The following is a 27,267-nucleotide window of genomic DNA, read 5'->3' on the forward strand; positions in this document are numbered from 1 at the left end:
TGTGCCTCTGTGTCACCTTTTGGTGAATCTCACAGTATTTCAAACTTTTCCATTATTATTATATTTGTTATGATGATCTGTGACCAGGGGTCACTGATGCTACTACTATGACTCACTGAAGGCTCAGATGGCAGTTAGCATCTTTTAGCTAAAGAGCATTTTTTAATAAGATTAAAAGTATTTTTAATTAAGTTATATTTATTATTATTTTAGACATTGCACACTTAATAGATTACAGTATAGTGTAAACATAACTTTTAGATACACTGGAAAAGCAAAAAATGCATATGACTTGCTTTATTGCAATATTCACTTTATTTTATGGCCCCAGTATCTCCCAGATATGCCGATAGCAGGTTTATTTGTAGGAGCCAAAGACCTGAAACCCAAGTATCCTTCATTGAGTAGAGAGATAAACTGTGGAACGCTCATATAATAGAATATTACTCATTAATAAAAAAAAGAAGCAGACTATTAACAAACACAACACCCTGAATAGGTCTCAGGAGCTTTATACCAAATGAAAAATGCCAATCTCAAAAGTTTACATAATGTATAATTCCATTTATATCACATTCTCAAAATGGCAGTGATGGAGAACAGATCAGGGGTTGGTATTAAGAGGAAGGTGCGATTATAAGGGGTGATACAAGGGTGTTTCTCTGTGAGAACGGAACAGTTCTGTAACCTGATTGTGGCAGAGGTTAGACAAATCTATACATTTGATAAAATTTCATAGTACCATAGAGAAAAAAAACAAAAAACAAAAACACCAGTACTTGTAAGAACTGTGAGATCTGAGAAAACTTGCTAGTTTCCTACTGCCAGCATTGTACCAGCATCAATTTGCTGGTTTTGACAATGTTATCATTGGAGGAAGCTGAGTGAAGGATACAAGAGAACTCTCTCGAGTATTTTTGCAACTTTTCTGAGCACAAAATTATTTCACGTTAAAAGCCTAGATTATGTAGAAATGTATGAATTGTATATGCAATACAAAATGACTGACTTCCAAGTTAAAAAATTATATTGGGAAAATCCTCCATTGCCAAGATTAGAGCCATATTTAATATCCTATAGATCTACAATATTCTGAATCACTCCAAAAAAACATAATAAAAGAGCCACACTTTAAATTGGTACCTGATAAGCGTGATTCATAAGCAGCCAATGTAATTTCACTAACCTGGAGCTGGAGTTGCCAATCGGGGTTTCGAGAATAACTGCTTCCACTGAAGTGGTCTGGTCTGACCCTCTGGAGGACAAGACCTGCCATCTGCTGTGCCAGAGTCACCTCACCTGAAATGGGATTAGAGGAGGGTAGGTTTAACTGGATGTTCTCCTAAATAACACCTTGCTGAATACAAAATTCTAATGTACTTTTAATCTATTATTACACACAGAAAGTGAATTTTGGCTAAATACGCATATGTCATACAGATAATTTTTAAAAGAAACACCAAATCACTGGGAGGAAAAATAATAGCTGGGGCAGTGGTAATAATAACAGAAGCAGGGCTCACCCTGGGATTTCCCAAAGGCACTGTGCTAAGGGCTTACATAGATTACCTCATGTTACCCTCCAACAGCCGTGTAAGGAAGTGTTGTTCCTATTGCTTTTTATAGATTAAGACACAGTGACACAGAAAGGCTAAGTCACCTGATCTGGGTCACACGGGTGGTAACTGGCAGAACCTGGGAACCTCAAGTGGTCTTCTAATTCGTGTCTACTGCTTTTGCCCCTGCATAAGAGTGCCTGAATCTTTACCTGGCTCATCTTCAGCTTCCCTTCCTGTCCATCCATTTTTAGTTTTCCTATTGCTACCAGGACAAATTACCACCAATGTAGTGGCTTCAAAAATCCAAGTGTATTATCGAACCGTGCTGGGAGTCAGCAGTCCAAAATGAGTCTCACTGGGCTAAAATCAAGTGTCGGCAGGTCTGTGTTCCTTGTGGAGGCTCCAGAGGAGAACCCCTTTCCTCACCTCTTTCCAGCTTCTACAGGCACCTTTATTCCTTGGCTTATGGCTCCATCCCTCTACCTGCAAAGCCAGCAACATCAGCCTGAGTCCCTTCACACTGCCTTTCTCTAGGTTCTCTCTCTTCTGCCTCCCTCTTCCATTGATAAGGAAACCTGTGATTATGTTATATCCACCTGGATAACTCAGGTGCTCTCCCTGTCTCAAGACCATCTGATTGGCAACTTTAATTCCATCTGCAAACTTAATTCCCCTTTATCAGGTAGTCTCAGATTTTTACAGGATCTGGGAACTAGGACATGGACACCCTGGGGGACAGGAGGGTGTTGTTCCTCCTACCACAAGCCATCATGCTGGCACTGAAATCCTCTTTCATTATCACTTCATATGACCTTTCTTTTCCTTTCCTACCAATTCCAAACTTTTTCACTTATATGTTTATATTACTGCTTTGCTCTTAAAATTTTGGTGCGGTTTTAGAATATGTCCTATGGGATAGAACATTACCATTTTTAAAAAATCAAAGCTGAAGAGAGGATTCTGGGAAGACGGTAGATAAGCACCAGGAACTTGTCTCTCCACCAGGACAACTGCACTGGCAAAATCTGTCTGATACAACTCTTTTGTATCTCTGGAGTCTCTTGAAGATTTGCAACTTCCAGGAAGCTATTTTGGTCCATTTCAACTCTCAGCATAGCACAGTCTAACTATTCCCCATCCACCAGCCCCATGGCAGGTACTTGTGCTTGCATTCCTGGATAAGCTTGCACACAGTGGGAAGTACGGTGTACAATAGGGATCTTGTCCTGCAAATACGAGGGATCTATGCCCTAATCACTAATTGCTGTCGCTAATTATAGAAGTGCAGGCACAAAGATGGGCAGCCATTGTTGCACTGCACGCCCTGCATTATTAAAAGCTTCTCCCCATCTGACTTAAGAAACTTCCATGAGATTTAAAGGAATGACCCCCTCCCCTTCCACACACTTTATTTTCCTCTTTTCCCTATTTTGGGAACCAGACATAAAATACTAGGACATTCAAAAGCAACGGTATAGGAGTTCCCGTCGTGGCGCAGTGGTTAACGAATCCGACTAGGAACCATGAGGTTGCAGGTTCAAGCCCTGCCCTTGCTCAGTGGGTTAAGGATCCGGTGTTGCCATGAGCTGTGGTATAGGTTGCAGACGCGGCTCGGATCTGGCATTGCTGTGGCTCCGGCGTAGGCCAATGGGTACAGCTCCGATTCGACCCCTAGCCTGGGAACCTCCATATGCCGCGGGAGCGGCCCAAGAAATGGCAAAAAGACCAAAAAAAAAAAAAAAGCAACGGTATATACAGGAGAAATTAGAAAGTCACCACACACGCCCAGGAAAAGGCACAGGCTCAAAAGAGACCCTAGAAGAGTAAGTCTATATACACCTCAGTCTGATCCTTGCCAGAGATGCCTACAGCAATTAAAATAAAATAAAATAATAGAACAGAACAAAACAAAACCAAAAGTCAGAAAACCCTAGGGAAGGGAGAGAATCTGATTTCCAGAGTCACCATATCATTAGATTCAAATGTTCGTGTTTTCAAAAATAAAAAACAAGCCAAAGTATGCAAAGAAACAGGAATGTTGGCCCATTCAAACAAACAAACAAAAAAAAACCCAACAAAACTGTCCCAGATGGCAGACCTATTAATAAAGCATTGTTTAAAAACTGTCTTAAAGATGTTCAAAGAACTGAAAGAAGACCATAACAAGATAAAGTTGGAAATCAAGAACGGAAGGAAAACTGGAAATTAGTAGAAATTAAATGTGTAGAAATTAACACACTCTTAAATAACCAATGAATCAAAGAAGAAATCACAAGGCCATTAAATAATGCTTAGAAGCTAATGAAAATGAAAACACAACATACCAAAACTTATGGAAGATAGCCAAAGTGAAAGGGTGACATTTATAATTATTAGCACCCACATTAAAAAAGAAGAAAGATCCCAAATCAAGAATCCAACTTTAGGAGTTCCTGATGGCTCAACAGATTAAGTATCCGGCGTCATCACTGCTGTGGCTCAAGTTACTATGGCAGCTTTCACGTGTCAAAGGTGTGGCCAAAATCACCATCATCATCATCTAACTTTACAACTTATGAAACTAGAAAAAGAAAAAACAAATAAACCCAAAGCTAGCAGAAGGAAGGAAATAATAAAGATTAGAGCAGAGATAAATTTAATAAAGAATAGGAAAAATAGTGGAAAATCAATGAAACCAAAAATCACTTCTTTTTGTTCAAAACATCAACAAAATTTCTAAACCTTTAGCTAGAATGACTGGGAAAAAGGAGAGACGACACAAATTACTAAAATAAATGAAAGTGGGGACAGTACTGTGAGTCTATGTAAATAAAAAAGATTATAAGGGAGTTCCCATCATGGCTCAATGGTTAATGAACCTGACTAGCAACCATGAAGACTTGGGTTTGATCCCTGGCCTTGCTCAGTGGGTTAAGGATCTGGTGTTGCTGTGAGCTGTGGTGTAGGTCGCAGATACAGCTTGGATCCTGCATTGCTGTTGCTGTGGTGTAGGCCAGCAGTTGTAGCTCCGATTAGACCCCTAGCCTGGGAACCTCCATATGCCAGGGGTTCGGCCCGAAAAAGCAAAAAAATAAAAAATAAAAATGTAACCTGTTGTTCATTATGCTCTCCTTACAATAAAATTAGCCTTGCAGATAAGTACCACCCATCATGCACTGACATCATGACACTTCCAAGCAAAGCTAAATAAGGACAAAAATCCCTTCTTGAACCTTCAGGAAGGTGTAGCTGGAATGAAAGTCAGGGAATAGGACCCCCCCAAACCCTTCCTTCCTAGTGACTACTCTGCCAATGCAATTATATGGCTCTTATAACACAAAGAAACACAGGGCAACTGCTTGCCTCTCTGCCCACCTCTCCTTAAGAGGTGTATCTCTCACTTAAATGTGGCCTTACTTTACTTTCTCAACTTCCATCTCACTTCTGAATTCCTTCTGTGAATTCCTTCTGTGAAACAAGAGCCTTCCCCTTCAGGAATACTTCCTCATTACAGAACTTACCACAAAGCAATAGTTATCAAACAGTGTGGTACTGGCATAAGACAGACATACAGATGAACAGAATAGAATAGATAGCTAGAAATAAACCCTTGCATAAATAGTCAGTTAACTTGCAACAAGGATGCCAAGACCATTCAACCAGGAAAGAACATTCTTTTCAACAAATGGTGCTGGGCAAATCAGATAGCAACATGTTAAAAAAATGAAGGTGGATGGACTCTTCCCTAAAGACCATATATATAAATTAACTCTAAATAGATCACAGAACTAAACATAAGACCTAATCATTACACTCTTAGAAGAACACAGCAAAAGCTTTACAACATTGGATTTGGCAATGAATTCTTGGCTAGGACCCTGAAGACACAAGCAACAAAAGAAAACATAGACAAGTTGGACTTTGTGAAAATTAAAAACTTGTGTGCATCAAAGGACACTTTCAACCATGGCTTCCTGCTTCGCCCATGCCTGCTGGTGCCCAGAGCCAGCCCTCCACCCCCTCCTCACAGTGCTCTCAGACTGCCCCCAGGCCCCCACTGCCCAGTTGCCTGCCCTGACCACCAAGGTTCCTCACTGATGGGCCAGAACTATCACTGGGATTCAGTGGCCACCATCAGTTGCCAGATCAACCTGGAGCCTTACACCTCCTACCTCTACTTATCCATTTCCTCCTATTGTGACTACAATGAGGTAGCTTTGAAGAATTTTGCCAAATAGTTTCTTCGCCAATCTCAAGAGGAAAGGGAGCACCCTGAGAAACTGATGACGCTGCAGAACCAACGAGGTAACCAAGTCTTCCTCTACGATATCAAGAAACCAGATCATGAGGACGTGGACAGAGGGCTGATGCAAGAGTGTGTGTCTTACACTTGGAAAGTGTGAATCAGTCACTCCTGGAGCTGCACATAGTGGCCACTGACAAAAACAACCTCCAGTGTGGACTTCACTGAGACTCATGACCTGAATGAGCAGGGGAAATGCAAGGAAGTGGGGACCACAGAACTGATTTGCACAAGATGGGGCTCTGAATCTGGCATGGAAGAGTATCTCTTTGACAAGCACACCCAGGGAGACGGTGATAATGAGAGCTAAGGCTGAGACTGGCTAACCAGATCCTTTAGGTGACATCGCTGGTCACCAAGACAGTGCCTGCATGTTGGGGTTATCTTTACATTTTCTAGAAGTTGTAACATCAACTGAAGTTCTTGTTGTTGTTTTGTCCTTTTCAGGCCACACCCAAGGCATATGGAGGTTCCCAGGCTAGGGGTCTATTAGGAGCTGTAGCTGCCAGCCTATACCACAGCCACAGCAATGCCAGATCCTTAACCCACTGAGCGAGGCCAGGAATAGAACGCACAACCTCATGGTTCCTAGTTGGATTACGTTCTGCTGTGCCACCACGGAAACTCCAACTCAAGTTCTTTTGTACCATTCATACAAATAAAGCAATTTGGTACTTCCCCCACCCCCCACAAAAAACCCTTCCCCCCCCCCCTTTTAAGGGCCAAATCTGTGGCATATGGGAGTTCCCAGGCTACGGGTCAGATCGGGTCAAATCTCGATTAGACCCCTAGCCTGGGAACTCCCATATGCCACAGGTGCAGCCCTAGAAAGCAAAACAAACAAACAAACAAGCAAAGATATAGCTGTACATTCACATTCACAGCAGTATTATTCGCAATAGCTCAATTATGGAAACAAGCCAAAGGTCCATGAACAGATGAATAAATAAGCAAAAATGTGGTCTATGCATACAGGAGAACATTTTTCGGCCTTAAAAAGGAAGGAAATGCTGATACATGCTACAACATGGATGAACCTTGAGTACATTATGCTAAGGGAAGTAGGTCCATCACAAAAAGCCTAATACTGTGTGATTCTATCTGTAGGAGGCACCATTCTACTTTCTGTCTCTAATCATAGAGACAGAAAGTAGAATGGTGGTTGCCAGGGGCTGGGGGAGGGGAAAATAAGGATTCATTGTTTAATGGGTGTGGAGTTTCAGTTTTGCAAGAAGAAAAGAGTTCTGGGGATGGATGATTGCTCAACAATATGAATATAATTCATACCAAGTTGTTACTTACACGTGGTTAAGACAGTCATTTTTTTACCTTATGTGCATTTTACAATTTTAAAAGTTTGAAAAAAGTCAGGGCTAATTCAGGCCAAATTCAGCATGCACATATAGAGACCTTAAGTTTCTATGTAATCAGTAAATAAGTTACCATCCCTCCACTACCTTTCAAATTCCTGGGACATATATTTTACAGTCAAGTTTCCCTATGCACTCACCGAGTGAGAGAAATGTATACTTTATCCAGGTGTATTGTCTCCAGCATGAACATAGAATAAAGGCATCTCATATGTGCAAAGCTTCAAAACTTTTCTATCCACCTTATGGTTACCAAAGAGGAACCAGGGTGGAGGGGAGAGAAAATGAGGAGTCTGGGATTAATGTATACACACTACTATACAAAATTGGCAAACAGCAAGGACCTACTGAAGAGCACAGGACACTATACTCAGTATCGTACAATAACCTATAATGGAAAGCATATATGTATATATATTGATATATTATATATATGCATATATACAAATGAATCATTTCGCCATACACCTGAAACACAACATTGTAAATTAACTATACTTCAATAAAAAAAATTTATGTCCCAAGCATTCTTTTGACAAAAATCAGTTCTTAATTACTATTGTAAGACATCATGTATTTTTCTTTAACCTCTTCAGAGAACTCATAAACTCCCTGAGGAAGGGACCACATTTTATATTACCATTACTCAACAGGATTTTTGAGACTGTGTTCGTAACACAGTAGAGATTCAGTACATGTAATTTATTCCAGAAGTAATACAAACAGTAAGTGGATCTTCTAGTAGCAGATACTGGGGGTGGGGGTGGGGGGATGGAGTCAGCTGGGACATGGGGAGTGTTAAGGCTCATGTCTCCAGCCATTCATTGGCAGCACACCCTTTTCAGATCCTACCTGGGCCAGCCAACTTCTAGTTCTCGCCAACATACACCCTCCCAGCTGTGATCTTCTTGGCTACTTCTTCCAGAGATAATCATTATTAATATTCTCCACGGTCGCTTATCACATTTAGCCACAGAATTACAAAACGTGGGCAGTTTCTCTTGCCTGATTGTCAGGAAACCTAGCTCTTTGATGAGGAAAACAGAGCTGGGCCCCACTTTCAAGGGAAAATTGTCTCTGCAGTTCCACAAAGTCCCGGTAGGTGGCGGTGACACAGTGCAAACCAATTCCAGTTTGATCCCTGTTTATTGAAAGAATCCATCTCCTTTTGCCATTGAGGTTCTAAAATTTATTTTTATGTGGCTTGATAGGCCTTGTCTGTAATTTAACAATATTGGAATCAAATTCTGATACCTAATCACATGGATGTTGGCTCTATTAGATTTCAATTAGCATTCACTGATTTGATTATAAGGCTTCAACCATTCAAATGGCTAATAGGGAGACATTTAGATAATTGCAGCTGTCTGGGGTGATTGCATTTGCTACCATTTCCACGGAGTGATTCATGTAAAGACTGGGCCATAAAATTTGTTTTTGTTGGTGGAAACAAGGCACAACGGCTTATTGGGGTGGGGGCACTGTGAAGCATTTTGCTGTTTTGTGGTCTGGCATTTGGGATTGTTTTTTAATTAGAAGGGAAACACGAGTGTAGGGTGTTTGCCATTTAGCTGTTTTCCAAAAAGATACCCTTGAGTCTCCATCCACAACACTGTTTCGTTTGGCAAAAGAAAAGAGGCATTAGCCAAGTTTCCTTTTCCTCACTTTCAATTGAGCTGAACTACATTTGAACCGAGCAGATTAACCACATCAAAACTCACCTCCAGCACAAAGGCCTTTCTAGTAAGTGGAACTGGGGGTCTCCCCTCTCACCTAGCATCATTCCTAAGTCCAAACACTAGAGGTATTTTACCAAAGTTGCTCGATGACTTGGTGAGAATATTGAAACAGGCTTTAAATGTAAAGAGTAGTTGTGCTGAATGACCTTTAAAGATCACTTAGGTCCCCACGATTTAAGATTCTAAGGCTCAAAAAAAAAAAAAAAAAAAAAGTCCCTACCCCAAAGAGCCCCCAGCAGGACCAATTGCCTAGGCTCCTGGAGTGGCCCATGAGTGGTATATTTTTCTGGGTGGGACAGAGGGCCTGCTCTAGAGAGATGGGGAACTCACCTCCAGAAACTCACCCTCTACCCTGTGTGGGCCACTAAGCGCCTAGAATCCATGGAAAGAAAAAAAACTCAGCAGGGCAAACTTTAAAAAAAAAAATTTGCCTCCCCCCACCGCCCCCCATGTGCAGTGGCAGACCAGGGATTGAACCCGGGCCGCAGCAGTAAAAGCACAGAGTTCTGACCTCTAGACCACCAGGAAACTTCTAAAACTTGTTTTTAAATCCCATGCTTTATAATTTTTCCCCCACAGATACCTTGACAATTCGCCAATGCGACTTCAAAACTGTATTGTACTCAAGGAAACCAATGTGGTCTCTGAAGACTCAAAACCAAATTGTGAGGGAAGCTTAGAATTCACTTTGTTCTGCTAGAGCTAATTTCTCATGTACCAATGGGAAAACATTAATTCTCATAAATCTCCCTCCATTCTCAGAGACCTAGGATATAATCTCCTAAAGCCCAGGACTGCATCTTTTTAGCCCTATGTTTTGGGGCAGGACCTAGCCCCACAGACAACACTCAAACACTTTGCTCTGCCCCAGATTCAATTCTATTCCAGGTCCAACTGTGTAGGTGAGAACAGAAGAAAATGCAAAATTTTTTATTAGGATCATGATCCGTCAAGCCTAGTAGTTTGCCTGCTATGTGTTTGAATATAAATTCTGTCACCTTCCAGAGCAACAAACATTCTCATCTGTCCTTTAACGTGTTAGTGAGTCTTCCCCGCCCCCAGTACAGGTGGCTGTGGGGTGGGCCAGGACCCAAAACTCTCAACCATAAAAAGAATGTAGGCTGACAAACTGAAAGTCTGAGCCACTGCCCACGACTCATATGGGTGGGGTCCTTTTTTCCCAGAAGCACAGACAATGTTATTTGTAATACAGAAAAAATGTGGCAGATGTTGCCAGGGCAATTCTTTCAGCACTGAGTGAAAAGGTTGGGTGGGGGCAGGGCATAGATGAGGAAGGGGAGGGCGAGATATGCACTTACACACAGAAAAGGTGGTCAGAGAAAAACACATTTCCTCCGAGGTCTGTCTCTCCAGCCTGGTCTGTATTCAGTTTGGGGGTAGGGGGAAACAGGCAGCTGAGCAAACTCCTTAGCCACTTGGTGGAGACAATTTCTAGCAGCTTTCAGTATCGGGAGAGTATTTGGGACCTAATATTCCCTCACAAGCAGATAGTACAGTTTAGTACCAGAGAAGCAGAGTGACGTTTTGGGGAGGAACTTCCTAAATGTTCCAAACCCACTCCTAAGAGCCCAGCATTGACCTGGCTTTCTGGGATCTCTGACTTCATTTCCTATTACTCTTCCCCTGACTCACCCCACTTCACCCACCCTGACTCCCTGCTGCTCCTCCAAGAGTGCACCCACCTCAGGACCTTTGCACCTACTGAACATTGTCCACGCCCTCAGCTCTCCCTTCCTTTAGGTCTTTTCTTCAGTGTTGCCCTCTCACCTTCCCAGCCACCCTACTTAAAATGTCAGTGTGTCCTCCTGTCTTGACATTTCTACTGCTTTCTCTGATTTATTTTTCCCCTAAGTACTCTCACTAATGTATTCTTTTTTTTCTTTTTTTTTTTTAGGGCCACACCCATGGCATATGCAATTCTCAGGCTAGGGGGTCAAATCAGAGCTGCAGCTGCCAGCTCACCCCACGGCCACAGCCACAGCAATGTCAGATCCCAGCTACATCTGTGACCTATACCACAGCTCACGGCAACTCGGATTCCTTAATCCACTGAGGTCAGGGATCGAACCCGCATCCTCATGGATACCAGTCAGGTTTGTTTCTGCTGACCCACAACAGAAACTCTCTGACTATTGTCTTCTACATTTGACTTATTTATTCAGTGTGTTTGGGTCTCCTGCACAATGTAAGCTCTGTGAGGGCAGAGTTTGGGACTGTATCTCCCATGCCCAGAAGAGGGTCTAGAACAGAGCTATCGGTTTTGGGCCCTCAAAACCGATAGCTCCTACCTTTCCCCCTTCCCTCCCTCACCTCCAGTCACAAAGATCTGTAGATCCTTGTTCTTGGAACTCTTTGGCCACCTTTCCTCCTCGCTTTCCAGTCACTGCATGTAATCCGCCATCCAGTCTACTTGCCACACTGTCTTCCGAAGCACACCACGTAACATCCCTCACCAGTGTATTCTAGAGGCTCACCATGGCTCTCAAGGCACCAGTCCAACTTGTTTGTTTGGTCAACCTGTCCCTGCTTCATCTCCTTCCACCTGATACCCTCATCTCCCCCCACCGCATACCAAGCCACCTGCAACTGCTTGTTCCACACCCTCGGGCTTTGCCACGGACTCCACCTTCTCCTGGTATGTCCTTCCTCCCCTTTTTCTGACTCCTACTTGTCCCTTAAAGCTGCCCTTTATCACCTCACATCTGTCAGAATGGTCATCATCAAAAAGAATACAGATAGGAATTCCCCGGTGGCCTAGATGTTAAGGATCCAGCATTGTCACTGCATGGCTCTGGTTGCTGCTATGCCACAGGTTAGATCCCTGGCCTGGGAACTTTGACCTGCCACAGATGCAACCAGGAAAAAAAAAAGAAGAACATAAATAACAAACTTTGGTGAGGATGTGAAGAAAAGGGAAACTTTGTGCACTACTGGTGGGAATGCAAATGGGTGCATCCACTGTGGAAAACAGTACGGAGTTTCCTCCAAAAAAACTAAAAACTGGGAAGTTCCCTGGTGGCCTAGTGGTTAAGGATCTACCATTATCACTGCTGTGACTCGAGTCACTGCTGTGGTGCAGGTTCGATCCCCAACCCGGGAACTTCTGCGTGACACAGGCATGGCCAAAGAAAACCTAAAACTTGAACTGCCATATGTCCCAGCAATTCCACTTCTGCGCATATATCTGAAAGGAACAAAAACACCAACTCAAAAAATATACATGCACCTCAGTATTCACAGCAGCATTATTTACAAAAGCCAAGATATGGAAGCAACCTAAGTGTCCATCAACAGATGAATGAATAAAGAAGACGTGATATGTGTGTATAAGTGTATGTGTATATGTACATATCACATATAATATGACATGTAATAGTATTATATATACACATATATATGCCATAAAATGGACTAGTCAGCCATAAAAAAGAATTAAATTTTGCCATTTGCAACAACATGAATGGACTTGGAGGGTTCTTATGCTAAGTGAAGTAAGTCAGACAGAGAAAGACAAATACTGTATGATATCATTTACATGCAGAATCTAAAACATACAACAAACTAGTGAGTATAACAACAACAACAAAGAAACAGATTCACTGATATAGAGAATAAACTAGTGGTTACCAGGGGGAAAGGGACGAGGGGAAGGGCAACATGGGGGTAGGGGACCAAGAGGTCCAAACTATTGTGCACAAAACAAATGAGGTAAGGATAGACTGTACAACTCAGGGCATATAGCAATGTTTTACAATAACTATAAATGGAGCATAACCTTTAAACATTGTGAATCACTATTTTGCACACCTGTCACTTATACAATACTGTACTGCAGCTATATTTCAAATTGTTAAAGAAAGCTGTCCTGGCCAATCCTTCCATGCAGCCTTGGCTTCCCCTGTTCTATGTCCCCAGAGCACCTTGTCCTCTTCTTTCTTTCTTTTTCTTTGCCACACGCCAAGGCATATGGAACTTCCCAAGACAGGGACTGAACCTGAAAGCAACTGGAGCCACTGCAGTGACAAAGCCAAATCCTTAACTGCTGGGCCACCAGGGAACTTCCAGAGTTCTCTTATTCTTACTTCAGTCTCAGCATTTATCATTCCTTACTAGAATCTTTCCATTACCTCATTATTTCCCCACCAGTGTACAAGTCCCCTATTCCCCCACCAGTGTATAAGTCCCCTAGGAGCCAGGAGCTTATTTTCTTTTCTTTGTACCTTCAGACCACAGCAGTGCCTGGCACAAAGTAAGTGCTTAATAAAAGCTTGAAAAATTAATGTTTATTTTTTCTCTATATGTAATACCTTTTTCTCTAGAGATTCCTTTTTTCGTAATAGCCATGTAAAACCATATGTGGCATTCCCTTTAGTCCTTTTAACTAAACACAGCTCCAGGCAATTAGGGACAGACCTCTATGCTTGATCCTGCAGCAGAAACTAAGAAAGTGAATTTACCCAGAGAGCAAGCCTCTGATTGGAGGTCTGGAGTGGGGAGGAAGGCGAGCCTGTCTGTGTGGGAGCTGTGACATTTTGAAAGCACCAAATTCATTGTCACCTTGAGCTTTTCCTGTGGGGCAAAAGGGGTGACAGAGGCGGGGGCTTTTGTCCTCTCTTGTGGGCAGATTTCCCCTGTGAGTTTTCCTCTTGTGGTGCCTGTGGCCACGAAGGAGCCTTCCCCAGGAACCCCCACCTATTTTTAGCCTCAGTTCAACCCTCTACAGACAGCACCCCTCGCATACAGCTCTATGTTAATTTTCAATCCTGCTGTTGCCAATATGAATCACCCCGGATTGGCCTGACAATTGCTAGACTTGAAGTGAGAATAAAGACCTGAAGTGAGAAGGTAAAACCTTTAACAGCGGAAAGTTGCCAAGTTGCCCTGACTTCTAACGCATCTAATAGCCTTCCTGTGCTACTTTTGTAAAACAATTGAGTATATGTTCAGATGTCATGTTATTTTTTTTCTAGCCATACCCACGCATGCAGAGGTCCCCAGGCCAGGGATCAAACCCATTCCACAGCAGCAACCCAAACCACAGCAGTGACAATGACAGAAACTTAACCCGCTGGGCCACCAGGGAACTCCTAGATGTCATGTTATTTGGATGAAGTTCTTTGTGATCAGACTATGAGACTTGGAGCTTGCACTGGATAATTTAAACTCCTCTCTGATTTCCTTTTTAAGAAAACTTATCCAGGGGAGTTCCCTTCATGGCTCAGCAGTTAACGAACCTGACTAGGATCCATGAGGATGCAGGTTCAATCTCTGGCCTTTCTCAGTGGGTTAAGGATCTGGCATTGCTGTAAGCCATGGTGTAGGTCACAGAGATGGCTCAGATTCCAAGTTACCTTGGCTGTGGTGTTGGCCGGTAGCTGCAGTTCTGATTTGACCCCCTAGCCTGGGAAATTCCATGTGCCATGGGTACAGCCCTAAAAAGCCAAAAGAGAAAGAAAGAGAGAAAGAGAGAAAGAGAGAAAGAGAGAAAGAGAGAAAGAAAGAAAGAAAGAAAGAAAGAAAGAAAGAAAGAAAGAAAAAGAAAGAGAGAGAAAGAAAGAAAGAGGGAAGGAAGGAAGGAAAAGAAAGAAAGAAAACTCATCTGGAAAATGAATTGTTCTAAAAGTTGCCTGAGCATCATATATCATTCTTGGTATGCCAATGGGCTTGTTTTATTTATTTATTTATTTTTTGTCTTTTGAGGCCTGCACCCGCAGCATGTGGAGGATCCCAGGCTAGGGGCCGAATCAGAACACCACAGCCACAGCAACACAGGATCTGAGCCACATCTGTGACCTACACCACAGCTCACGGCAACGCCGGATCCTTAACCCACTGAGCTAGGCCAGGGATGAATCTGCCTCCTCATGGATGCTGGTCAGATTCATTTCCGCTGAGCTATGACGGGAACTCCGGGCTTTTTGTTTTAAATGCTGATAATGTTAGTTGATGTATGCTTTGTTAAACTAGGTCAAGCTCTAGAGGTATGATTTTTGTGTTGAAATGCCGCTGCTTCTGAAACATCACCATGGAAGGACCAAGATTCCTCCAGTGGGTCCAGCCAGCCATGTGTGCGTGGGCCTTCAGCCTTGCAGCACATTGATGGGCATTCTAGTGAGGTGTCGCCCTGCTGGGTGACCTCTCAATCAATCAGACTGATTCCCATTCAGCCTCCTTCCCCTCATTCTGTGTCGCCGAAGGATCTTCGACACAGGGGATGCTCTAGGCAAATGCTTATCTGTTTCTCCAACTAGAGCTTCTGCCCCAACTTCCCTGTTGCTCCCTTGTCCTGGGGAGCTGGATCAAGTCATAAGCAAGCCTCCAGGACCTCATCTATCTCTGCACTGAAGGTTCTGAGGAGGAGTCGTCTGCCTTCTTACCCTGGGCCCCAGCCCAGAGGTTAACTCTCAGGCAGCAGAGAGGAAAAAAGAGAAGGGGGCACGATCTAGGTCTATTTATAATCGCTTGACTCCTCTTATTAATGCTTCCATCCCTGGATGGGTTGAGTTCTATGGTGGCCCTGCTTTGACCTCCTGTCCTCCTAATAGCCTTTCCTCCTCAGTGCCTTCTTCCTTTGGAAAATGAGATGAGCTCTGAGCTAATGTCTAGATAGAGAAGAGTTGATTGGATGAAGAGTGAGGTATTATCAGAGAAGAAGAGTCAAAGAACAATTACATTAGGTCTGAAGCAAAGAGGATACTCCACCTCAAACACCGAACTGGAGCAGAGAGACTCGGAAGAAATAGATTTTTGTCCTCTCCCCCGAGCAGTGTCCATTCCTGCCCCCATCCTTGTGTCTAACTAGAGTCAAAAGGGGACACTGGGCCATCACTAAGCAATCTAAGGCAACCTGTGACCTCAGGCCCAATGTGCAAGCCAGGCCATATGAATTAGAAAGATTCAAAAGAAGGCAGAGTATTTCAGGGACAGGGAGAGAGGAAAGGACAGGTCCTGGCAAGGAAGTGGAAAGAAGTCAGTACCCAGGCAGAGAAAGAGAGCAGAGGACATGGCCCAGCAAAGGCCAGGGCTGCTGAAGCAGTGATGGAGCTGGGGAGAAATGGGGACGAGGGGGGCCAGACTGGGTGGATTCTGACTCTCGGGGACTATAAATGCTATCTGAGGAATTCAGAATCTGTCCTGCAGGTCACGGTGGGTCACTAGAGTTCTGTTACAGGAAATAACAGACAAAAGTGTGTATTAGTGAAAGAAGATTTAATTGTGTAATTGTAACCCTTTGATACCACTTGAATTTTTAAAACACGTTTTTTAAACCATATGGCATATATTTATCGGCTACACCACAGCCACAGCCATGCCAGATCTAAGCTGTGTCTGCAACCACAACTCATGGCAATGCCGGATCCTTAACCCACTGAGCAAAGCCAAGGAATGAACCTGCGTCCTCATAGAGACTAGTTGGGTTTATTACTGTTGAGCCACAATAGCAACTTCGTATATTTTTAATACTATAGAAAATACAACATATAATTTGTGCCAATATCTTTGGGGAAAAAATTCTTTTGGCTGCACCTGTGGCATGGAGAAGTTCCCAGGCCAGGGAGCAAACCCTCGCCACAGCAGCAACCCAAACCACTGCAATGACAACACTGGATCCTTAACCTACTGCACCACAGGAGAACTCCTGAAAACTTTTAAATAGGAACAATCAAGTCTTGCTATCAGAGTAAGGAGAGAACAAGGGGAGAGGCAACACAGGGCAATGGGCGTGAATGTTGGCGTTGGGCTTCTGAGTGAGTGACTTAAAATTTCTGAGGCTCAAATTCCTTTCAAAACAGATAATGATACTCATCCAAGAGAATAATTATGAAGACTAAATAGGATAAAGCATATCAAGTGCCAGCCCTGCTAAGTGTTCAATAAATGTGTAAAACACTGAGAAGCTACTATAGTGAAACAGGACCTGCACTAAAGTGAGGGCAGTGGAAATGGAAGAGGATGGGCTAGAGTTATTTCCAAAGTAGGATGAACTGAACAGTTATCGGGATTTCAAGAGAGGGAACACCCACAGCTTTCCCCCGGGGTTGTGATAAATGATGCACTGCAGTCACACCTAATATCCAGTCTCAGGGTACCTCCTCCCTCAACTTTCCTGAAATCCACTCCTTAAGAACATGATTCCTCGGAGAAGTTATTCCACAGATGGCCTGAAGATGTCGCTGCAGACAGTACCATCCATATTGGGCGCGTCGTGTCTGGAGTCTGCCTTTCCTGATGGAAAATTCCACTGTGGCTCCCTATCCAACTCCTTTTACTCCCTGCTCCTGCCTGTAGTGTAGCCTCCTCTCTCTCCTGTGAATCCTCATCCTTCCCTCGACCTCCCTATGCTGATGCCCTGGCCACCTGGGGTGGAGGTGGATCTGAGCCCTTGTGACCAGTTTGTACCCATGCTTCCCTGCCCTCTTTCCATCATCATGTCCATATAGATCACTTACCAAGACCTGCACCCACGCCCACCCGCATTCCCCCAGCCTCTCGTTTCAGTCAATGAATGTAGGATTTAATGACACACGAATTGACTTCATTTTCTGAAAATATCGGTGTCCTTGGTAAAATAATCCCCGAACTGTGGCCTATATAAACAGCCGTGGGATATAGGAAATGAGCATTTCAGAGCCAAGCTGAGTGACTTATCCAGAGGGCCTTTGTCACAGTCATGGGACTTGACTCTGACAGCCGAGACCTGGTAACAAAGGAAAAATGTTCCATGCCAATTTCCCCCTTTGTCCCGCCCCTGGCTTCTGTCTGTGACCTTTCTTACTCAGTCTCTCATTTGCTGTCAGCATTTAAAAATCATCCTAAGAGTAAGGGATTAATAGATACACATTACTACATATGAAAGAGATAAGCAACAAGGATTTGCTGTATAATACAGGGAACAATATTCAATATTTTGCAGTATCTGTAACAGAAAATAATCTCAAATATATAAATAAAATATACGTATTTCTGAATCACTTTGCTATACACCTGAAACTAACACAATAGTATAAATCAGCTATACTTCAATTTAAAAATTAAAAGTTAAAAAAAACCTGAGAACGTTCAAGAGTCAATTTTTTTTCAGTACCCTCCATTAACAACCTCAAAGATAAGACTCCAGGACATGTCTCATTTTTTAACACTTATCCAAGTAATGTGGGGCTCTACTCCAGAGAACAGAAGGGCTAAAAGGAGGTTTGGGAAAGACATTATCTTGGTGCTTACAAAAGAAGGGTGAGGATCAAGGTTCTGAAATCTTCACTCTAGGTATAAGTTGAAGTGAATCTGTGATTCTGCTGTGATTATCTACGATGCAGCTATGATTCTGTTTACCTTTGTCCTAAACCATTCCCAAGACCTCAGACCACAGAAGAGAAAAAAAATGTCCACATCGCTATACAGTTTTTGGTGATGGCTTTTGCCTCTGACACTGAGGGATCATGAGCCCGTCACCTGATTATAATGCCCAAGAGCAGGGACCTCCTCTTAGGTATGTCCCACATCCTGCCAAATCGCAGGCTTTTGTGTGGAAGCACCCTGCTGTTAAGTCTCCTCGTACCCTGACTGAACTCAGACTGAATTTACACCCGAGACAAAAACAGCAAATGAGAGATAACCAACAAGGACCTACTGTATAGCATAATATTCTGTAATAACCTAGAAGGGAAAAGAATCTGGAAAAGAAAAAAAAAAAATATATATATATATATATAATGCATGACTGAACCACTTTGCTGTACACCTGAAACTAACACAATATTGTTAACCCACGATACTTCAATTAAAAAATAAATTTAGGAGTTCCCGTTGTGGCTCAGTGGTTAACAAACCCAACAAACCCGACTAGTATCCACGAGGATGTCGCTTCCATCCCTGGCCTCCCTCAGTGGATTAAGGATTGGAGTTGCCGAGAGCTGTGGTGTAGGTCACAGATGTGGCTCGGATCTGGTGTTGCTGTGGCTCTGGCGTAGGCTGGCAGCTGTAGCTCCAATTCGACCTCTATCCTGGGAACCTCCATATGCCACGGGTGCGGCCCTAAAAAGACAAGACAAAATAAATAAATAAACATAAAAATCTTTTAAAATAACAAACATACTGGCATGCAGGGGAAGCAATGTACTCTTAAGCCTCCACCCATTTCCAAATCCAACTAGTCCTCCCTGAACACAAGAGACCATGAACCCTCACACCTATAGCTATGATTCGGTTACTGCCAACAAACAGCAAAAAGAAAGAGCCAGGAATTCTGGCCACGTGCAGGCTGCCTCCCTCCCTGGGAGCAGCAAGTCACCCAACAGGCAGGCTGAGCTCGTGGTTGAGGCACTTGCTCAGCAGGAACACCTGAAAGAGATATTTATTGAAAGCATGTGAGGTTTGTTTTGTTTTGTTTTGTCTTTTTGCCTTTTCTAGGGCTGCTTCCCTCGGCATATGGAGGTTCCCAGGCTAGGGGTCTAATCGGAGCCATAGCCGCCGGCCTACGCCAGAGCCACAGCAACACCAGATCCAAGCCGCGTCTGCGACCTACACCACAGCTCATGGCAACACTGGATCCTTAACCCACTGAGCAAGGCCAGGGACCAGACCCGCCACTTCATGGTTCCTAGTCGGATTCGTTAACCACTGCGCCACGATGGGAACTCCAGCATCTGAGTTTTTAGGAAACTCAGTCTTTTTAAGGAAAAAAAGGAGAACTTTTTTGAACTTGTTACACTTACTTTACAGCACAGTGTGGTCAAGTTCTTTAGGGGGAGGGAGAATGCTCTTTTCCAGGCTTAGCGATGCCAGCCCTGCCTGCAGGACAGATGGCACTTCCTAGACAGACACACTCCACCCTCAACCTCAGGTTGCAGAGGAGCTGAGACCCCGCAATGCCAAGGGAGCCGAAGTTGGGGGACCTCCCCAGAGCACCACAAAAACATCAGACCTTGGCCAAAAAAGAGGTTGTAAACTCGGGGCCTGCAGACTTGATTTAGCCCAAAGATGCAGGAATACACTTTGTGGGGTTCTATGCAACACTTTAAATTTTGAAATTTTTCACATCAAAATCCATTTGCTGATGGTTTTTCTCTAACAATGGGATATCTGTGCTGAACTCCAAGTGCTGCTTGGCAAATAAAAATTGTCTGAGTGTGAGAGACACATTCTCTCAGTCATAGATGCCATTACTCCCTCTCAGACTCGCACAGCCAGCATCGCTCAACTGTGAAGATGTCCTGGCCCTTAAGGAAAGGTATTTGAGTCAAAAACTTGGTTCCCTATTAGACTGCAGAATTTATAACAAAAGAAACCCTGAAGTCATCGAAGTTTTTTTTTTTTCCTTTTCTAGGGCCGTTTCCGCAGCATACGGAGGTTCCCAGGCTAGGGGTCAAATCGGAGCTATAGGCACCGGCCTACACCACAGCCAGAGCAACATGAGCTCCGAGCCACATCTGCAACCTACACCACAGCTCATGGTGACACTGGATCCTTAACTCACTGAGCGAGGCCAAGGATCGACCCCACAACCTCATGGTCCCTAGTCAGATTCGTTAACCACTGAGCCACGACGGAACTCCATGACTGCTACTTTTCTGTTGGGAAAGAGCCAGAGGTTGGACCCCCAGGTTCTGAGGCAGGTGATGAGGCAGTTGGTAATCAGCACAGGAAGAAAGAAGACTGAGCCTGGGGTTGGAGGCAGAATATAAATTTAGAATTTCTGGAGTTCCTGTCGTGGCCTAGCAGAAACGAATCCGACTAGGAACCATGAGGTTGTGGGTTCGATCCCTGGTCTCAGTGGGTTAAGGATCTGCGTTGCCATGAGATGTGGTGTAGTTTGCAGACATGGCTCGGATCTGGCATTGTTGTGGCGTTGTTGTGGCTGTGGCGTAGACCAGCAGCTATGCTCTGATTCGACCCCTAGCCTGGGAATCTCCATACGCTGAGGTGCGGCCCTAAAAAAAAAAAAAAAAGAAAAGAAAAGAAAAGAAAAAGAAGAGAAAAAAGCCAAATGTGTTGGACCACGTGGCTGAAGTTATAGAAACATCTCCACGCTGCCAGGCCACAGGACATGTCAGGCAGAAAGTTCAGTCCACACTGTGCACCTCCCACCCAGGAAGAGCACAGCAAAGGCCTGCAGCCACACTGGGCCCTGATGGTGCTCCTGGCCACTGTGAATCAGGCGAGCATCACTGGCCATCCTCTCCTTCCCTATGGCTGCATCTTGGGTGGCTCTGAGGTTAATTTAATCATTCCTTTACCTTCTGCATTAAAAAGAAAATAAAGCCAAAAGACATTTTTTTTTAGGGACGCACCTGGGGCATATGGAGGTTCCCAGGCTAGGGGTCCAATTGGAGCTAGAGCTGCTGGCCACAGCCACAGCCACAGCCACGCCAGATCCAAGGCGCGACTGCAACCTACACCACAGCTCACAGCAACACCAGATCCTTAACCCACTGAGCAAGGGCAGAGATCGGACCCGCAACCTCATGGTTCCTAGTTGGGTTGTTTCCACTGTGCCATGACAGGAACTCCAAAGCCAAATGACATTAACAGACTTTAACATCTTTGAAACGGTCCAGATTTGCTCAAATGTTTGAGAACCAGGTGGGGAGAACCCTTAAGTGCACAAGAGTCTACAAAGATCTTTTTAAACCCCAAATCAGTTTTTCTGTCTTCCTCTGCTCCATCTGTTCGTGCTTTCTGATTTCCAAGCATGTTCTCCATCTCCAAAGTCGTCATGTTTGTTGATTCAAACCATACAGAGCATATGATAGAGAGAAAACCTATTGGAGCACATTACTCAAAACTGTCTCCCAGGCTGCAGAAAAACAAAAGGTACCTCCTTGGGAATCCCCACCATAGGGACCCGTCATCCAGGCTCAGCACCTCCCCAGATTTCCAAAGCACCATGACAAATCTTGACTCTTACCACTAGGTGTCACACTAAACAATCAGGAATAAAGATCACCAGTTCCCCAAGGCCTGCAGCAACAGAAAGCTGTCACAGGAGGAGCAAAGACACATTCCTGAGATACTTTTGACTTCTGCATGATTATTTGTTCAATGATCATTTTTAAACCTGCAGCTAATAATCCTCTTCTAAGGTATTTGTAAGTGGGGGCACTTAGAGTTTGATATTTCTGTGTGTGGTGTGTGTGTGTGTGTGTGTGTATAGTTTATTTTTTTTTAACAGATGGGAGTATCCCCAGATATTCTATTTTATCCAACAATTGGAATAGTTTGCATTATCTTCCAAATCAGAGTGTATTCAGTCGCACTTTCACAAAGTGTTTTCAAAAATATTAATACCATGACCTCTTTGGCTAAATGATTAATATGCTGGGATAGAAATGAGATGAACTGCTCTGGGATGCCTAGGTAAATTTCTCTGCATTTCAGTTTCTTTTTAGGAAAGTCAGAACTGTTCCTTGCAAGATGAGTTCTGAGAACAGAATGTGTTGCAGAAAGTACTGGAGTCTTTCTAAAAATTTATCCTATGATATTTCCAAGAGACATGGTCACCCTTAAGCAAAGTTATACAAGTATTCATGGTCAATTAATACCATTTGGGGGGGGTCTTTTTTCTAGGGCTGCACCCATAGCATAAGGAGGTTCCCAGGAGGTGTGGCCGTCAGCTTATGCCACAGCCACAGAAACACCAGATCCAAGCGGCATCTGTGACCTATACCACAGCTCATAGCAACGCCAGATCCTTAGCCCCCTTGATTAAAGCCAGGGATCAAACCTGCCTCCTCAAGGATGCTAGTCAGACTCGTTTACTCTGAGCCACGACAGGAACTCCAAGTAATACCATTTTTAATCTGGAAAAAAATCTAAATATCATTAAATCCAACCTTGTTATTATAAAAGAAGGTACCCCATAGCAAAGGTAGCTAATTCATTCAACTAATGTGCAGCTCATTAAGGGTGGAGCTGGGAAGTGAGATCTCCTACTTAGCGTCACATGCCACCTTGCCTAATAATGATGTATTTGTCTATCAAATGCCTACAAAGACATACAGAGTCTCTCCCTGGACAGTTTTCATTTTATTATGTGATCGTTACTACCCCAAAGATTTCTTTCTTGATTTTATTTTGTCCCTCATATTCTGTCTGTCATCCCTACATTCAGATATCAGAGGTGGGGGTATTGGGGAGGGGGAGATGAGGAGAGGAAAAGGATTGGTTGGTGCATGGCCAGTCAAGTTGAAGATGATTGCAACAATCACGAGAAATCTCTGCAAAACTATAAAAGCTTCCTGGGGTGCCTTCTGAAAAAGTCTGATCCAAGTTGCTTTATTAGGGCCTGGACCATTTCTAGAAGTAGATGAATGCATTCCTTTCATTGGCTAGGAGGTGGGGATGGGGCAGAGAGCATACTTCTGTTTCTGCAGCTGAGACCTGGACATGGTGAACCTGGAGTAGCTACCCATATGGCATGGACAGGTCCAACTGCTGCCCCCTCCTTTGTCCCCCAAGAAGCCAGCAGGGGCAGGATGAAGGCCACCTTGGGGCTGCCCTGAGCCTCCTGCAGTATGCCTGGCAACTACTTTCTTAGCCATCTTTAAGGCCCAATCTTGGGTAAAATACTACTCAACCCATTCTTTAGCCACCTTCTCCAAATGCTTCTAGAAAGCGGCCCCCACAAGTAGGTTCTCTGCAGCAGCACAGTGCAAATGGAGGAACACGACCTCAGTAATTATTTTGTCACTGCAAAGTATCTACAACCTTTGCTATAAAAATTAACACCTTGCTTTCCCTGAAAAATAGCCCAGTCATATCCAGCATTTTCCAGCATCCAGGGCAGAGTGCTTGCTCCTCCCCCAGTCAACAGGACTGTTCATACCGAGGAAATGATTTGAGGGTTCTCTAAGCATTTACGCTGTTAATGCTAAAGCTTTCACGACTTCTACCTGAGGGGGGCTTGAGGGAGGGGGAGGTTTATGTCCCTGCACTGCCAGGAGCCTGGTCTTTGGTAGGAACGCAGAGGCAGCCGGCGACCTTCCACCCTCAGTGTGTCCTTCCCCAGGAGTTTAGGGAAGTGAATCCCTAGATCCAGCCAACATTTCCACTCCCATTTTCAAGAGATTAAAAAAAAAAAAAAAAAAAAAAAAGGAAAGCATCGGCAGGTCAGCAAACCAGCAGTTCTCCATCCTTGGGATCTTAGCAGCCGACGACCCCAAATCAAATCGATCGTGGGAAACCCCAGGGAAAATAAGGTTCCATGCAGAGGGCCAGGATTACTGACTGCAGGCTGCAGGGAAGTACCGGGGGAGGGGGCCGGGTCGGGAGGACTTTCCAGCCACTCAGCGTGCATTAAAAAGTTCCCTGTACATGACCCCAGTGGCTCATCGCAGGGAGTTTCTCTGATGAACCCGGGCGCGGGGTTTAGGCTTCTTTTTCCCCCAGCAGAGGACGAGGCCAGTTCTCTTTTCTGGTCTGACTGGCTTGGAAATTCCCCGAGCTTGACCCCGCCCAGGAGAAATCCCCTGCCAGCGTTTATAGGGCGCCGCGGCGGCGCTGCCGAGCCCACAACAGTCCGAGGCCATCGTCCCGCCCGCCCGAGCCACCGCGAGCAGCCAGCGCGCCGCGCAGCCTGTGGCCCGCGCACCTAGGGAGCAGCGCCCAAGCCCTCATCGCGCCATGTTCCAGCCCGCAGAGCCCGGCCAGGAGTGGGCCATGGAGGGGCCCCGGGACGCGCTCAAGAAGGAGCGGCTACTGGATGACCGCCACGACAGCGGCCTGGACTCCATGAAGGACGAGGAGTACGAGCAGATGGTGAAGGAGCTGCGCGAGATCCGCCTCGAGCCGCAGGAGGCGCCCCGCGGCGCCGAGCCCTGGAAGCAGCAGCTCACCGAGGACGGAGACTCGTAAGTGTCGCGGGCCCGGGTGGCGGGGCCGGGTGGGGGCGCTGGGCCTGCAGCCGGAGGTGCGGGGCCCGCGCTGCGGCCGCGAATCGGGGTTCGTGCACGGACCCCGAGGCTGTGCAAAGGTGCACGGTTGCGCGTGGGAGCCGGGGATCGGGGATTGGGGCCGTGGTCCCGCGGCTCTACCTTGCAGCCGTGCACACCTCCCACCCCTCACCCACCTTTGCGGGTCCCCTCGGCCGGGGGCGGGGCGGCCACGGGGACGCGAAGTCCCCGCTTGCATAAGGGGGGGCGGGAGTTTCTGCCCCGCTGGCGGGCGGGAGGGGAAGTACAGGGCGTTCCGGCCCGGCGGGAGGGCGGGGCGGTCTGGCCGGCGCCCGCCGCCTGGGGAGGGGGGGGGGGCGGAAAGTCCCTGGGTGCCTGCCAGGAACACTCAGCTCATAATAACCTCGCGGAAAACACCGCGGCCTCGGCCTCCAGAAACCCCGGGCTTGCGCAATCCCCTGCGGGCTGTGCCTCCCTGGGCCCCACGCAGTGCACTCACCAGCCCTGGGGGTTTTCCCTCTCTTCCCCTCAGGTTCCTGCACTTGGCCATCATCCATGAAGAGAAGGCACTGACCATGGAAGTGGTCCGCCAAGTGAAGGGAGATCTGGCTTTTCTTAACTTCCAGAACAACCTGCAGCAGGTGCGCTGCTTGCCCGCCCCGTGCCTCTTGGGTTCTGCCTCTCTGACCCCTTGATGGAGCTGGATCTAGCACAGTTATTTCCAATGATTTCCCAATTAACTGCCCCTAGTCATGATCCGCCCTGAGCTTTTACATCTGAATCAGCCAACATCCTAGAGAGGAAGGAAAAATCCCATTGATTTGGTGAGGCTTTTATGAAGCCCACCTGGGGTCTCCCGTCTGTTTCCTTAACCCCTTGTATCTGTCTGGGAGGAGCGGCACGCACAACCAGGATATCTCTAGGGTTCAAGGGGAACATGGATTGTGGGTTTGATCCATGGCTTATCCTTTCTGTCCCTCTTCTGTTGGTAGACTCCACTCCACTTGGCGGTGATCACCAACCAGCCAGAAATCGCTGAGGCACTTCTGGAAGCTGGCTGTGATCCTGAGCTCCGAGACTTTCGAGGAAATACCCCTCTACACCTTGCCTGTGAGCAGGGCTGCCTGGCCAGTGTGGGAGTCCTGACTCAGCCCCGCGGGACCCAGCACCTCCACTCCATTCTGCAGGCCACCAACTACAATGGTAAGTCTGGCTGCCCTATGCATCAGAGGGCACGTGACACAGACAAGGGAGAGGTGGGCCGACTTAAGGCAAGGTGTAAACTCTCAACACGTGAAAGGCTGAGAAAACATGTATGCATCAAGGTCTTAGTAAAACATGTATGCATTTGATGCCTTACTAAAGTCCATTCAGAACCCAGAGTCTGGGTTCTTCAAATTCAGAAGACCTCCTCCCTTAAAAGAATAGGTGAAAGTTCTGAGAAGTGAGGGTGGCAACAAGTGCTTATATTTTGTTACTTTTGGTACTCTAGGCCACACATGTCTGCACTTAGCCTCGATCCATGGCTACCTGGGCATTGTGGAGCTGTTGGTGTCTTTGGGTGCTGATGTCAACGCTCAGGTGGGTGCTTCAAGCCTACAGATGGAGGGCATTCAGCCCTCAATAAGATCACATGCTCTTGCTGCTAGCAGAAACCTCAGACTCAGCCATAAGCATCTCAAATTCCTTTTGGTTTCAGGAGCCCTGCAATGGCCGAACCGCCCTGCATCTTGCGGTGGACCTGCAGAATCCCGACCTGGTGTCGCTCTTGTTGAAGTGTGGGGCTGATGTCAACAGAGTCACCTACCAGGGCTACTCCCCGTACCAGCTCACCTGGGGCCGCCCAAGCACTCGGATACAGCAGCAGCTGGGCCAGCTGACCCTAGAAAACCTCCAGATGCTTCCAGAGAGCGAGGATGAGGAGAGCTATGACACGGAGTCAGAGTTCACAGAGGATGAGGTGAGTCCCAATGACCTTGTTCACGGGTCTGCAAAAAGCAATGCTCTCGGACCCCTAGAGCTCCTCCTTTTCCTGAGGGTCTCAACATAATGAGGATCTCAAATTAGGGAGCATAAGCAGTGTCCTAAGAGTAGGTTTAGGGGGAGGATTATGGTCTGGGGTTTTCTTTTGCTTTTTTGCTCTTTTTGAAGGAGAGGATCCTTAAAGGAAAACTTCAGCCCAGGAAGTTAATTCAGATTCGGGTTAGAGGGAACGGAGTCCAAGAATACTTGCGTTATTTCCAGTAGCAGCCCTTGCCATCACCCCAGCACCTTTGGCAAAGTTCTGGAAGTTTAACATGCCTTTCTTTCCCCTTTTAGCTGCCCTATGACGACTGCGTGCTTGGAGGCCAGCGCCTGACGTTATGAGCTTTGGAAAGTGTCTAAAAGACCATGGACTTGTACATTTGT

General features: G+C 45.5%; 1 protein-coding gene and 1 long non-coding RNA gene across 2 annotated transcripts; one reads left to right on the forward strand and one right to left on the reverse strand.

Moving 5' to 3' along the window:
* Nucleotides 203-25,384, reverse strand: LOC110261573. Its single transcript, XR_002345861.1, has 3 exons — nt 25,035-25,384; nt 1,187-1,299; nt 203-379 (listed from the first exon to the last, which is right to left on the reverse strand). It is a non-coding gene; the product is annotated as an uncharacterized LOC110261573 (long non-coding RNA).
* Nucleotides 24,590-27,225, forward strand: NFKBIA (NFKB inhibitor alpha). Its single transcript, NM_001005150.1, has 6 exons — nt 24,590-24,816; nt 25,391-25,499; nt 25,851-26,061; nt 26,351-26,439; nt 26,558-26,818; nt 27,178-27,225. The coding sequence occupies exons 1-6, from the start codon at nt 24,590-24,592 to the stop codon at nt 27,223-27,225; spliced, it is 945 nt and encodes a 314-aa protein (NP_001005150.1).

This window comes from Sus scrofa, chromosome 7 (genome assembly GCF_000003025.6).
Source record: "Sus scrofa isolate TJ Tabasco breed Duroc chromosome 7, Sscrofa11.1, whole genome shotgun sequence".
Lineage (NCBI taxonomy): Eukaryota > Metazoa > Chordata > Mammalia > Artiodactyla > Suidae > Sus > Sus scrofa.

Excerpts from the sequence above, each read along its gene's own strand:
- NFKBIA (NM_001005150.1), top strand. The coding sequence starts at position 24,590 with ATGTTCCAGCCCGCAGAGCCCGGCCAGGAGTGGGCCATGGAGGGGCCC. Across the intron at positions 25,500-25,850 it reads TCCAGAACAACCTGCAGCAG|ACTCCACTCCACTTGGCGGT; the intron begins GTGCGCTGCTTG and ends TTCTGTTGGTAG. Across the intron at positions 26,062-26,350 it reads GCAGGCCACCAACTACAATG|GCCACACATGTCTGCACTTA; the intron begins GTAAGTCTGGCT and ends TTGGTACTCTAG.